The 13,069-nt window shown below is 46.2% G+C and overlaps 1 protein-coding gene and 2 non-coding genes across 3 annotated transcripts; 1 reads left to right on the top strand and 2 right to left on the bottom strand.

Annotated features, from left to right (window-relative positions):
* Positions 1-811: 811 nt before the first annotated feature.
* Positions 812-903, bottom strand: trnar-ucu (transfer RNA arginine (anticodon UCU)). The gene is given in 2 exon segments: positions 812-847; positions 867-903. It is a non-coding gene; the product is annotated as a tRNA-Arg (tRNA).
* A 554-nt stretch (positions 904-1,457) lies between these two features.
* Positions 1,458-1,530, top strand: trnak-uuu (transfer RNA lysine (anticodon UUU)). The gene has a single exon. It is a non-coding gene; the product is annotated as a tRNA-Lys (tRNA).
* A 1,757-nt stretch (positions 1,531-3,287) lies between these two features.
* Positions 3,288-13,060, bottom strand: patl1 (PAT1 homolog 1, processing body mRNA decay factor). Its single transcript, XM_064334935.1, has 18 exons — positions 12,901-13,060; positions 11,526-11,628; positions 10,929-11,302; positions 10,518-10,598; positions 9,728-9,928; positions 9,146-9,247; positions 8,623-8,709; positions 8,251-8,447; positions 7,703-7,847; positions 7,076-7,193; positions 6,510-6,607; positions 6,233-6,292; positions 5,988-6,133; positions 5,200-5,359; positions 4,984-5,109; positions 4,321-4,412; positions 3,943-4,092; positions 3,288-3,672 (listed from the first exon to the last, which is right to left on the bottom strand). The coding sequence occupies exons 1-18, from the start codon at positions 12,913-12,915 to the stop codon at positions 3,651-3,653; spliced, it is 2,277 nt and encodes a 758-aa protein (XP_064191005.1). The 5' UTR covers positions 12,916-13,060; the 3' UTR covers positions 3,288-3,650.
* Between the last annotated feature and the right edge of the window lie 9 nt (positions 13,061-13,069).

Below are 13,069 nucleotides of genomic sequence, written 5' to 3'. Positions count from 1 at the left end.
AATTGTTGTCTATATTAGATGTAATAGATACAAATAGCACGTCGGCTCTAAAATGAATGTATTCAGTTACACCCCCCCCCCCCCCAAGAGTAATAAGTAATTACACATCCTCTTCCAAAATTTGGAGCAAGGTATTCTGTTGTATTTTCATTTTCTATTAGCCAACTATGTTATAATAGTTTACGGTTCATTTGAACATGTTAGGTGGTCAATTTGGGATGTGAATGCTTTGTTAACTGGATTTAGTCGGCGATTACATAATCCGTCACTGTAGAGAAACTATTATCGTTTATTATAAGTTTATTGGACTATTAAATAGGGCAACCTTAAAGACCTGGTAAGACACATTAATTGATTCTCAAATGAACAAGAACATAACTATTTTTCAGACGAGCACTAGAATGTTAAACATTCAGCAGAAACCTATAGTCTTAAACTCAAGTGGAACGGGAGTGTTAATTTAATCGTAATTGTAATATCACAGCATACAATATGGATTGACAATAATTTATCGCTAAGGCCGGGGGGAGGCGATTCACACCATTAACCGACTGTTACTTGTACTGAACATAGTGGAACCTATCGTTTTGGAACATTTAAGTTTATCCACATTAATGAATGCGCTACCAATCCGTTTTGGTGCGATGTATGGCAGAAAGATACTATTGTGAGGTTATGTGATCGCATAAGTAGCTTTTGGACTGCAGCAGTGTTGTTATATAATGATTTGTATTATTCTAATACTACTACTAATAATAATAATACCGACAATAATGAAAATGAATCATACGAACTTGAATCGTAAAAAGCGCGACTCCGGTGGGACTCGAACCCACAACCTTTGAATCACTTTTCAAGTGCTTGACTAGAAGTCCAATGCGCTATCCATTGCGCCACGGAGCCACCTGTTGATATGGCTCTGAAAATACGTAAATAAACAGCTGCATACATAAACTGTTTCGTACCTAAAATAGACAAGCTATTAAATAAGAGTTAAAACGAACTTTACAGAAGTAGACAGTACAGATCGTTAGGTAAGCTACTGGCTACAACAGACAAACATACAACAACATAATATTTCACAAGTATGTTTCATAACGATACAGGTTTCAGTATATTTTTGTCTAACTTAAATTGAGAAAACTGTTCAAACTTGCTTGCTCGTTTCTTTCATAACTCGCATAATTCTGTTCATTGATTATTTTTTTTTTTTTTTAAGAATAGTGCCTGCTTACGTTGTTAGTGTTATATTGTAGAATCGAAAGCAACGTCCACTATATTTTATTTATAATGAAAATGCTCAACATGTTGGAGTCTTATTTTGTTGTAATATAACAAAATATATATATATATGTTATACATGTGTACATATATATTGTTGTATTGGGAACAATTCAATTCGATTTAACTTCTTAGAATGTGCATAATAGTAAGTAGGAGCGCATACATGCTTTAGAGCCCGGATAGCTCAGTCGGTAGAGCATCAGACTTTTAATCTGAGGGTCCAGGGTTCAAGTCCCTGTTCGGGCGGTTGCCTTTTTTTAAAAGTTCGGTTCGGAAAGAGACGGCGAAACGGTTGTCTTGTTGGAGACAGTAAATCATCTGTATTTATGGTCAACAGCTCCTTGCACGTACGGGCTGCAGCACTGAAAACACTTGACTCTGGTTCAGGTTGGCCTGACATGGCGCTCGCTGCGTTAGTAGGACGAGGACCTTCTTACAAGGAGCACGTTTTCTTTTTTTTGCATTATGATAGTTCAGGTATAGTGTAAAGAGATGTGTCTTCAGACCACAGCAGAAAAGATGGGCAATTGGGGTGATTTGTAGAGGGTTTGTTCCACCACTGGGGAGCTAGGGTGGAGAAGCTCTGCGGTAGGGACGAGCGAGAACCCTATACCTGGGTGGCAGGGGGTGCAGGCGCCCTGCTGCCACAGAGAGGAGCGGTTGAGCAGGCGTGTAGAATTGAATTATGTCCTGTAAGTAGACGGGGGCCGTCCTGTTGGCTGCAGTATAGGCAAGTCAGGACTTTGAACCTGATCCTGGCAGCGACTGGTAGCCAGTGGAGTGACCTCAGCAGAAGGTCACATTTTCTATCTACTGACTTTTGACAAGTCAAAATAATAATTGAAGATATCTATAAATGTATTCTGACTAGTCAGAATGATAATTTGAAGATATCTACAAAATAAGATCAATTCGAGATATCTCCACTTTAGTTTTGACTAGTCATAACTGCAGTTCAAGATATGAACAATTGTATTTTGACTAGTAATATCTTAGTTTCAGACATCAAAAAAGAGTATTTAGATATCATGAGGAATTAAAGATATCTTTAATTGAAATTATGACTAGTCAGAACTAATGTGGGGATATCTCTCATCTGAGTTATGACTAGTCATAATTGAAATAGGGATATCTGGAATTCAAGGTTTGGATAGTCAAAACTGAATTGGAGATATAATTGGTGTTTCCATACAACTGAATGGCAAAAGTAACTTAAATCTTAACAGTCAAAATACCTTTAATGTGAATCCGGTCACACTATTAAATGTTAAAAGGGCTTGGCATACGCTCTTGAATCATTACAATGTGAAACCAACCAGGCTAAATGGAAAATGATACAAATGTAACAATTAGCTGAACTCGGGTGCAGACTTTAGCAAACGAGCTAGGTGTAGAAACAGAGCGGATCAGAGCGACTTTGACAAGGGCCAAATTGTGATGGCCAGACGACTGTGTCAGAGCATCTCCAAAACGGCAGGTCTCGTGGGGTGTTCCCGGTATGCAGCTGTCAGTACCTACCAAAAGTGGTCCAAAAGTGGGCGCCCAAGGCCCATTGGTGCGCGTGGGGAGCGAAGGCTAGCCCGTCTGGTCCGATCCCACAGGAGAGCTACTGCAGCACAAATTGCTGAAAAAGTTCACGCTGGCTATGATAGACAGGTGTCAGAACACACAGCGCATCGCAGCTTGCTGCGTATGGGGCTGCGCAGCCGTAGGCCGGTCAGAGTGCCCATGCTGACCCCTGTCCACCGCCGAAAGCGCCTACAATGGGCAGGTGAATGAATGAATGAATGAATGAATGAATGATTTAACTGGAAAACTCCACTCCTTTGTTTCTGTTGCAATGAACCAATACACTCCAATGACAATTTCCCAGCCATTTAGGCATTCTTTGCTTGCTAACATTATGCCTAAAGGGATGGAAGAAAGCAGTTAGGTGTGTAGGTCAGTCTGGCAGTCTGTGGGGTAGCCCATTTTGTATGGTGACAGATTGACAAAAGAGACCGTTCAACTTTATACAATAGAAATAATTTTAATTCCATAACGGGCATCATGTTAACAAGATTTTTTAAAAATGTGACTTTCTTCCATTTTAATCTTATCACTCTTCGCACAGGCTGGCTAGAATGAGGGCACGCACGCACACTCACACACACACCCATACACGCATACATACACACACAGGTAAGCACGCACGCAAGCACACCTAATAAACGTAAGAAAAAAAGTGACAGACATTTCTTGCAGGATTAAAATCTGTATCAACCAAATAATCCCTCCCACATTCGCTCAGACAGGAACACACACACACACACAAATGCACAGTCGGCCACTCTTCAATGGGGTATTCTTGATGCGTGAACCAAATTCTACCTAGACAGAGCCGAGATCCTGTCAGAGAGACAGAGGGGAAAAAAGAGAGATGTATTAACAATGCCTGCTATGTACCCAAGTGTGCGTACAAGGTGGAGCTGCTTACATAAGCATCTTAACAGAGTCAGTCTATGGGCATGTGTGTGTGTGTGTATATTTAAATATATCTCAGCCTTAGAATCTGTAGAAATCTTCTCATCCTAATGTTTTAATCTCATCTTGCTGGTGCAAGCACCATAGACGAGAGACGTGGACAGGACGGCACGCACGCGCGGCAGTCAGACTCACTGTAGTTTCTCCTGCAGCAGCTCCAGGCGCTGTCGGTCTACGTAGCGAGAGAAGAGAGAGAGGAGGTTGGGAGGGGTGAAGAGCGGAGGAGAGAGAGAGGAGGGAGGGACGTTCAACAGCTCCCTGGTCACAGAGAACACCAACTCTGTCCTGAAAGAGAGAGATAAGACAGCCAAAGAGGAAGGAGAGTGAGATAGAGACAGATAGAGGGAGAGAGAGAGTGAGAGAGATAGAGAGAGAGTGAGAGAGAGAAAGAGAGAGAGAGAGACATGTGAGTATAGACTCCATTATAACCTATACAGTCATTCTGCTGTATCCTGTACAACCAACGGTGTATAAAATGTATCAGGCCGCCGGTGGCCGACTGCGGCGGTTTACCATCGATTGTCGTCCATTAGCTGACAGTTGGGATCGGAGCTCTGCATCCTCTCGCCCTCGCTCAGAATCAGGTAAAGCAGCGTCACGCCAAACTGAGGGGGAGGGAGAGAGAGAGAGACACAGTAACCGTCTGCCAGAGGCGTTTACCAATCGGTGGCTATCGATGGCGTGCGCTACATATGGCAGCTGTTGCCCAGTCTTTAATATGCAGTGCAGCTGGGTTCTGCTTGAGCCTGTAAGGCGCACTGAGAACAAGGCAGTTCTTTTATGGTGTACTGTGGGTAATAACATAGGTAATGATAAACTATTTATGTAGCACCTTTCATACAGTAAGATAACACAAAGTGCTTTAGAGAAATAAAGATCAAATAAAACAGCGAGATGCAGTAGTCTTTCATAAGGGTTAAAAAAACAGATATATACCAGAAATAAGAAAAAGATAAAACTGCAATGATATCCCATTAAACATTTATTATACAGTTATGTTTTCATTAATTTCACTAATTATGAATGTTTATTTATTTTTGATGATTTCGTATTCATGCTAAGGCTCGTGTGTAAAACAGATTCCCTTTGGGGCAATAACGTTTTCATCAATTCATTCAAAATACGGTTGAGTAGTGTACCATGGGTAATGTAATTGTAGAGCGCATGGCTCTTTACCTTGTTTTGCAGCACACGGGGGAGCTGGCCTTCGGTGCCCTGGAGCTCCTGCAGCAGGTCTGTGAGGGCCGAGCTGGAGAGAGACTGGATGACCACAGCGACCGGCTCCACCAGCCAGCACAGCACCTGGGCAGGCCGGAGAAATGTGCACCGTCATGGGACTGCCACTACAGCCCCCCCCCCCACCACCCCCTTCAGACTGTGACGGCACCGCACCTGGTCTTGCTTGTCCTTCTTAGCCAGCGCCGGCATGTTTCGGGCGATCGCCATGACGACGGCGGCAGCCTGCGGCGGGGGCAGGAAGGGGAGGAGCCGGGAGACGAGCCTCTTCCCTTTCCTCACGGACATGATCATCAGACACTGCTCGTCGCTCACTCTGGGGGAGGGGAAAGCACAAACAGAAATGAACTGTTGTGGTGTCACACTACTGACTATAAAAGCTTTGACGACATGCATTTTAAGATAAATCAATCCAACGTACAACTTAAATACTGTAAAATTCAAAGAGGCAAGAAAGCTAACGGGTGAAAAAGCAAAGAGAAAGATTCGGGGGCAGAGGAAAGCACATTCAGAAACTCAACTGCAAAAGGCAGAATGCTACAAAGCCTATTCAAGGATAGTAACTCAAAATGATAAGATGAGAACCTACTCATCTAGTGTCCAGAACACCCTCTCAGTGAGAGGGTCTCTAAAATGTACCACACTCCCCCTCTCCACAAACACCATGTGCAGCTACAGCATCTCCCCCCTCTCCTACCCTCTCTCTCTCTGATCGCTGTGTACAACAGAGTGGTCTCTCCCCCATCTTCTATCCTCTCCCTCAGCACATCAACACTGTATACAACTGAATGGACTCTCCTCATATTATTCTACCCTTTCTCTGTGTTGTGTACAACTGACAGGTCTCTCCCCTGTCATCTCCTACTCTCTGTCTCAGCGCTGTGCACAGCTGAAAGGTCTCTCCCGTCTTCTCCCCAACAGGGTGTACAGCTGACAGGTCTCACCTGTCGTCCCACTCCCTCTCTCTCAGCGTGTTGTACAGCTGCAGGGTGTGCGTCTTGTGCTGCTCCAGCAGAGCTTCCCTCTGCTCCTCCGGCGTCTGGATGAACTTTTTCTCAAAGTCCTGCACCTCTAACAGCAGGCTGTACATCTGAATGTGGGGGGGGGGGGCAAGCAGTGGGATTACTGGGTGGCATTGGGACAGATTAAATTCCACTGAAGTGGGCTTCTGGACTGTACCCTCTCTTACCTTCTCCACGGTGTACAGGATCTGTCTACGCTTGTTCCAGACCTGCTTCTCTCTCTTCTCCTGGGGACAACACAGGGACCGGTTAGAGCGAGAGAAATCCTCCCAGGAGACGGTGACAGTCATCGAGAAGACATGAGCAAGAGAGAACGGTCAGAGAGGGAATGACAAAACGGTGAGGAGAAAGAGCACTATTAAGAGTGTGCGTGGGTGAGTGAACCTAAGGAGGAAAAGGAAGGATTGATGATCCCAAAAACATGAACAAAGAGAGAGGCGTCACCTCATCATCAGTTCGGCTGGTCACTACAGCATCAATCATTTTCCTGGGGTTGTTCACACTAGATACGGTCAGCTTCCCCAGGGAGCCAGCAAACTGCACTGTGGGATGCAGAGAACACTGCACTGTAACAAGCAAGTCCATTAAAAGCACCTACACACACCCACAGCTCACTCACTCACTCACACACTCACACACTCACGCACGCACGCACTCACGCACACACCCTAATCAAGCAAACTGCCACACAGATTGCTGCAGTCTTCTACATTTGCTTTTACCTTCTGTATTTTCTCGCAATACTTTTTACCGTCTTCATTTCTTACTTGTTCTTAAATATTTTTTTTTACGTTTTATTTTATTCGGTCGATGTCTTTGCTTCTTTGTGAAGCACTTTGTAGCTTTTGTTTGGATCAGTGCAATATAAATAGAGATCTATTATTATTATTTATCATCAGATGACTAGTACTACAGCTGTCATTGGCCGATACCAGGTTTGCTTTCCCGTCAGGGCATCCTCAGATGTGATTGGCAGTACACGTGCAGGGCGGGGCAGCAGAGCGGATTACCTGGCTTGTAGGCGTGCTCCAGTTTGGCCACCTGCGGAGTGATGAGTTTGGTAGTGTGCTCCTTCCGGCTGCTGTCCCGATCCCGCTCTTGCCTCTTCTCCATCTTCTCGTAGTAATTCTGCGCGGCAAGACATCGATTAAAAACCCAACCACCGCCCGCCACCTGCGCCCGCCGCACGGCCCGGCAGAGCAGCGGTCGCCCGTAACGCAGGGGCAAGCGGGCGCTTAAATGCACGCAACGCCACCAAGGGGCACGGCAGCGCATTTCCTCCCTGCCTCTGGTGGCTATGCTGCACTAGCCGTTCGCTAGCCAGCAGAGGCAGCCTAAGCCATGTGCAGTGGGACGGCGGACCCCTGAGCGGTTTGTTCAAAACACAACGGCTACCATGCTGCCCACAGCACAGCGGCTATGCCGAACTAGCCGTTCACCAGCCAGCTGGGGCAGCCTTAGCTGTGTGCGATGGGACGGCTGACCTCTGAGCAGTTAGTTCAAAACACAACGGCTGGCGTGCTCCCTAGCCACAGCGGCTATGCTGAACAAGCCATTCAACAGCCAGCAGGGGCAGCCTAAGCTGTGTGCAATGGGAGGTGGGGCGGTAACCCCTGAGCAGCTGGCTCCATGCCCACCTGGTAATAGTAGTCATCCAGGTAAGGGTCAGTGCTCTGCAGCTGCATCATCTGAATGCGGGCCACCCAGTCCTTCTCCCGCTGCGTCATCAGGTTACTGTAGGGGTCCCTGATCCGCCTGTCGCCAACTCTGCCCCCTCTGTCACTGAGGGGGGAGGGGGGGTGTGACGGAAAAAGAGAGAAAGGGGGGGAAACGGAGTGAGTAAGGCCTGGCTATGATCTTACCCCCACAGACGTTGCCTTTATTTCTGCAGAAGTGTTAATTTCACAGTATATAGTGTATGTCGTATGTAAAAAATTTGCATTATTAATAGGGCTATGGACTGATTGAATTGTGCGTTTCATATGGTTCAAAAAGCCAAACGTCAGGTCTGATCAATTTCCTGTCGCCATAGTAACTATGCACACAAAACCTGTTTAAAGAGCATGCGAGGATGCTTTATGTATAGTGACAAAGAAAGACATAACAAGCATCACCAGTTAGACAAACGGACACACAAGCTCAATCACAATAATACACATGCACGCACACACACACACAGGCTCACCCTCTGCTCTGTAGCCTCTGAGTCAGCATTCTCCGATGCTGAGGGTGGAGGTGGGTGGTGTTGTGGCGAACTATATTGTGATTCGGGGGGACATGGGGTCCAACCCTGGGAGGGGGCTGCCCGAAAAATGGCCTGAACCCCCCACCACCCCCAGGCAAGAGGGGAGGAGCAGGACCACCCCTGGGGAAGCCCCCCACCTGGTGGGGATAGGGAGAGATAGAGAGAGAATGAGTGAATGTACTGATAGGGACAACAGACTCAATTATAACCTTTACAGTCATTCCACGGTACATGGAGAGAGTGAGAGTGTGAGAGAGAGAGAGAGAGAGAGAGAGAGTTAGCGGCAGGTGGACAGAACGGCGAGTGTCTTACCTGAGAGCTGAGCAGCTGGGCGCGCTGGATCTGGGACAGCACGGGGCCCACTCCGGCCGAAAACGGGGGTCTGCAGAGGGGAGAGTTCTGGAACAGGGAGACGTGGACACTCGTAACCAATCACAACCGACCCACACAAAATCCAATGGAAATCCACCGGCATCCCAAACACAGAAATTTACCAATGAGCAACTCAAAGACGTCTTTCTGAGCTGCATTTAAAGCACAATTTGCACAAATGGCTTCCCGGTTGAGCACTAGATGGGGTGGGAGAATGCCAGACAGTATTGAGGGTCAGACAGAAGCACTGCAGGCGTTTTCTCTTTTCTTAGGATATGTCGACAATCAGAAAAATATTAAATTAAGCCCGGCCTTATTGTTCAAGTGAAAAGGCCGGTATATAAAGAAGTACGACACAAGCCTGTAAAATACACAGTGATGTGGTGATGTAAAGCAGATTAATCATGATGGTCAGGAATTTGAAGGGGAAGGACAGGGAGGGAGGAAGGAAGGAGACACTCACAGCGATGTTGAGCAAGGTGTTGGGGGACAGGCGGTCGGGGAAGGGAGGGGGGTATCGATGCTGGACTGGGGCTCTTACATGTACTGCAGTGGGGCAGTGGAGCTGAAACAGACAAGAGAGGCAGGGATGCACTCACCACTAATACCACACTAGACAGAGGAAGGGTCAATAAGCACACCACAACAGCATTACAACTATACAGCAGGAACATACGTAACATTACTATATAGAGGATACTACACCGTCAAAGCTAATATGGACAGATGTGTTATACATCACTAACACACACCTATGTGTAAGTGAACAACGTGTCTGCTTGTGTGTGTGTGCGGGAGGCTACAGACATCCATCATGGCATGCACCAGTTTAGGTATAACATACTCTCCCTAGAAAACTTACAATAAAATCATAAAGGCTTTGGCACTTCATCACAGCTCAAAAGCTTAGACTTACTATTAACTTCAACCGATTGCTTCATCAGTAAGTAAAAGCAATCTCAATCCTTCCCTCTGTTCTTTTCACAATATTAAGGATGAGTTTGCATTTCTCACTAAACATGAAAGCAGGAACGGGGGCACTGACCTGTTGATTGAGTGCATGGCTCATTGGCTGTTTGGGAGGGGTTCCAATGGGCACCGCCCTCACAGGTGGGCTACCTATCACAGGCGAAGAAGAACGAGGGGGTGGGACTCGCTCTGACAGGTCCCGGCTTTCGTCGCTTCTGATTTGTGGGGGACGCTTGGGCAGACCCACCTCCTTGATGATGGACATGAGCGGGCTGTCCTGGAAGTGAAAGACGACTCTCAGCGGGAAGCAGCCTTTTCCATGTTTTGTTTCACACTTCACGGTTTATTAGAAGAGTTGCCAACCCTGATCCGAAAGCAAGACTTCTATTCCAAACTGAATTACAATTCCTGAAGTATAAAGAGTTGTTCGTGGCTTTCAAATAAAATTCACATTTAATGTCCAATGATGGATGATAACCCTCTTAAAGCCACATTTTGTCAGAAACCGACACAAAGAATGAGCCCCATTAAATGATACTATTAGACTTAATCAAACAGATCCGTTATCAAACAACTGAAGCTTTAATTTCCTGCAACGTGCAACGAAAATTACTCCTTTTTAAAGACATTTTGTATTTTGATCACCTGATCAAGGACAGTCAGTACAGTCCTAACAACAAAGAGGTTAACACTGTTTCTAAAAACTAAATTAATCAAGATATCGATGGAAATGAATACCAGGAGTTCACAGTTCCCTAGGACCAAGACCTCTGGTCTACTCATACGCTTTAATGCTGTATTGTTAAAAGCAGAAAGAGCAGCCATTAAACTGAAAACTGAGGGTGACTCAGGAACTACACAGTTACCTCCATGTGAGTACCAAGTCCAGGGGTGACACTGACAGGCCCAAAGCCCATACTGTTCTCCCAAATACTGTGAGAGTTCATCTGAGAGGGGGAAAGACATAAGCAGAGAGGGAGAGGCTTTGGTTTATGGAATGGGATTATATTTTCTAATGAGTATTGTCAACACACACAGACACAAATTATTCCAGAGATGGACTATGGAAAACCACTCCATTCCCACTGAAGCAGAAGAGCAAGGCTGGCTCTTTATATCCTTCTTCTCTTGCTATAGGTGGCTACCGTTACTAGAAGTGATCAATTACAAATCAAACTGTAGATCTACATTGCTTTAATTGATTATACTCTCACTGCAGACCAGAGCAAAGACGGCGCAGTGAACACAACTCGCACGCCCCGCCCCTGCCGACCCACCTGAAGGGGCGCCGTCCCGCGCCGCAGCAGGTGCTGGTGTTGTTGGTAGCCAAGCAGAGGGTGCGGAGGGCCTGGTAGGGTGGAGGGAGGGGGCTGCTGGTGCGTGGGCAGGGGCATGCGGACTCTGTCGGGCTCGGCCGCGCCCACCCCAGCGATGGCGGGGTCCGTCCCCAGGATGAGCCGGGCGAGAGATTCGGCCAAGTCCCCGCCCCCCCTCTCCTCCAGCCCCGGAGGGGGCAGGGAAGAGGGAGGGGGGATGCTTCTGGGGGCAGGAGGGAGGGGCGCAGAGGATACGTCCCCGCCGCCCCCCACCACGTCCCGCACTCGCTCATCCAACTCAGCCAGACGCGCATGTTCCTCCTGCCAGTCATCATCTGAGAGAGAGAGAGAGAGAGAGAGAGAGACTGGTTTTATACAATTTTTAGCCAATCCTTTATTTCTGACGGGAAGAGTTTGAATGGGAAAGAAAGCACAGTAACAAGCCTTACGCTGTATTATCTGAAGATGGTTAACCTTTTTCACATGCTTTTAACCTGAAGAGGGACTGCTAGGGATAGGGACCCAAACACGAGCCTACAGATGTAGAGTGGGCCTTACCTATTGCTCCGGCTCCAAAGGTATCATCATTGAACTGGTCGATCTCATCTTCCTCTTCCACCAGCCCCTCTTCCTCCTCAAGCGTGCAGTCTTCATCCAGGGACTAGGGGACCAAAACGAAAAGGCGAAAAACACTTTTATTTGGTAATAAATTAAACTACATTTCCCGACAGGTCAAATTTAGTTTAATTTGCCACCGGTGTTATCACGACGAAACAGCCCGAGTATTCTTGAGGGTGGTTAGATTCAGTCTGAGTACGTGTCAGCGCTCTAGAAGAGCACAGCAATCCTACAGGTTCATGCAGCCCAGTTAGGTAAGGTGAGTTAGCTAACGACAAACAAAACTAGCATCAAGAAAGACGGCCGTCCTTGACAGCCAACTGTCTCCGGCGATAAGACCATACATTTCTTTGGGGTTTTATCAAAGTTCCCAGATCAGATACGTACCCGCATTTGGAATAGCCCTGCTAACACCGTCAACCTTGGAGACCAGCGAAGGTTGCACTAGTTTATTTTATTTTATTTATTTATTGTAATAAATAGAAATTATTATAAAAACCTAAACTTGCAAGCAAACTGACTGCCTTGCTATCCCAATTTTGTTCCCACTTAATAAAAACGCCTTTCAAGCGAAATGAAGTAGCTGCACTGTCTAGTTAAAAGAAAATAAAACAATGTCTCTAACACTTAGCTGAATAGTTAACTAGCAGTGCAAGTGACGCTAAAGCAGTCATTTAACTGTTACCAGTCTAGCTAGCTAGAAGGCAATTAAATAACGTCAGCCCGTTTTGTTTCGTATGTTAGCCAGCTATGTTCAAATAAAGTAATATTAAAGGCTTTGGTCTTTCACTTTCATTTTGTTCTAAATATTAACATTGCATTTATACTGCTCAAATAGTAAACGGCTATAGATGGAGTCTCACGATACACAAGCCGCGCTTTTCCCTGGGTTAGAAAAGATAGCCAGCTAATGTTAGCTATCAAAGTAGATGAGCGCATTTCGTCTCAGAGCTGTTTATTAATATTGGATACACTAACGTACTCCGATCATCGTTAGTATCGAACTATCCAGAAAATAAATACACGTCGTAACGAACCATAATAGCTTAATCTTTTAAACGAAGCCAAATACCCAGTTACATGTGCACACATTTGAAACATAGATGGCCCCGGCCTCACTGCTCTGGCGAGGGGAAGATTGACACGGAAACGCCGGTGCTTTAGGCCGCAAGTAAGAATTTATTCTAGTGATGCCTGTAAACAATACCCCGTTTCCCTCCCAACATCCCCATATAGGCCTGAGTAAAGACGGTACATAGGGTAACGCTCTTAAATACATTTACAAATAGGGTTAGCTACTACAAGCTGCCATTACCTGAAAACGGAACATGTATCTCGAATCCGGGATAGGTAAAATGCTTGGCTAGGTTTTTCCCCAGAGTCACAGCAGCGAGGCGCCGCGCAAACTACGCAGCGATGAGGAGTTCTGTGAGCGCGCCACTGTGTGGACGCGCGCCTAAATTGAGGGCGAGGTTTTGGAAGCG

The sequence above is a fragment of the Anguilla rostrata genome, chromosome 5, assembly GCF_018555375.3.
Source record: "Anguilla rostrata isolate EN2019 chromosome 5, ASM1855537v3, whole genome shotgun sequence".
NCBI lineage: Eukaryota > Metazoa > Chordata > Actinopteri > Anguilliformes > Anguillidae > Anguilla > Anguilla rostrata.
Note: the sequence above shows the minus strand (reverse complement) of the source record. Positions and strands in the feature narration are given on the sequence as shown.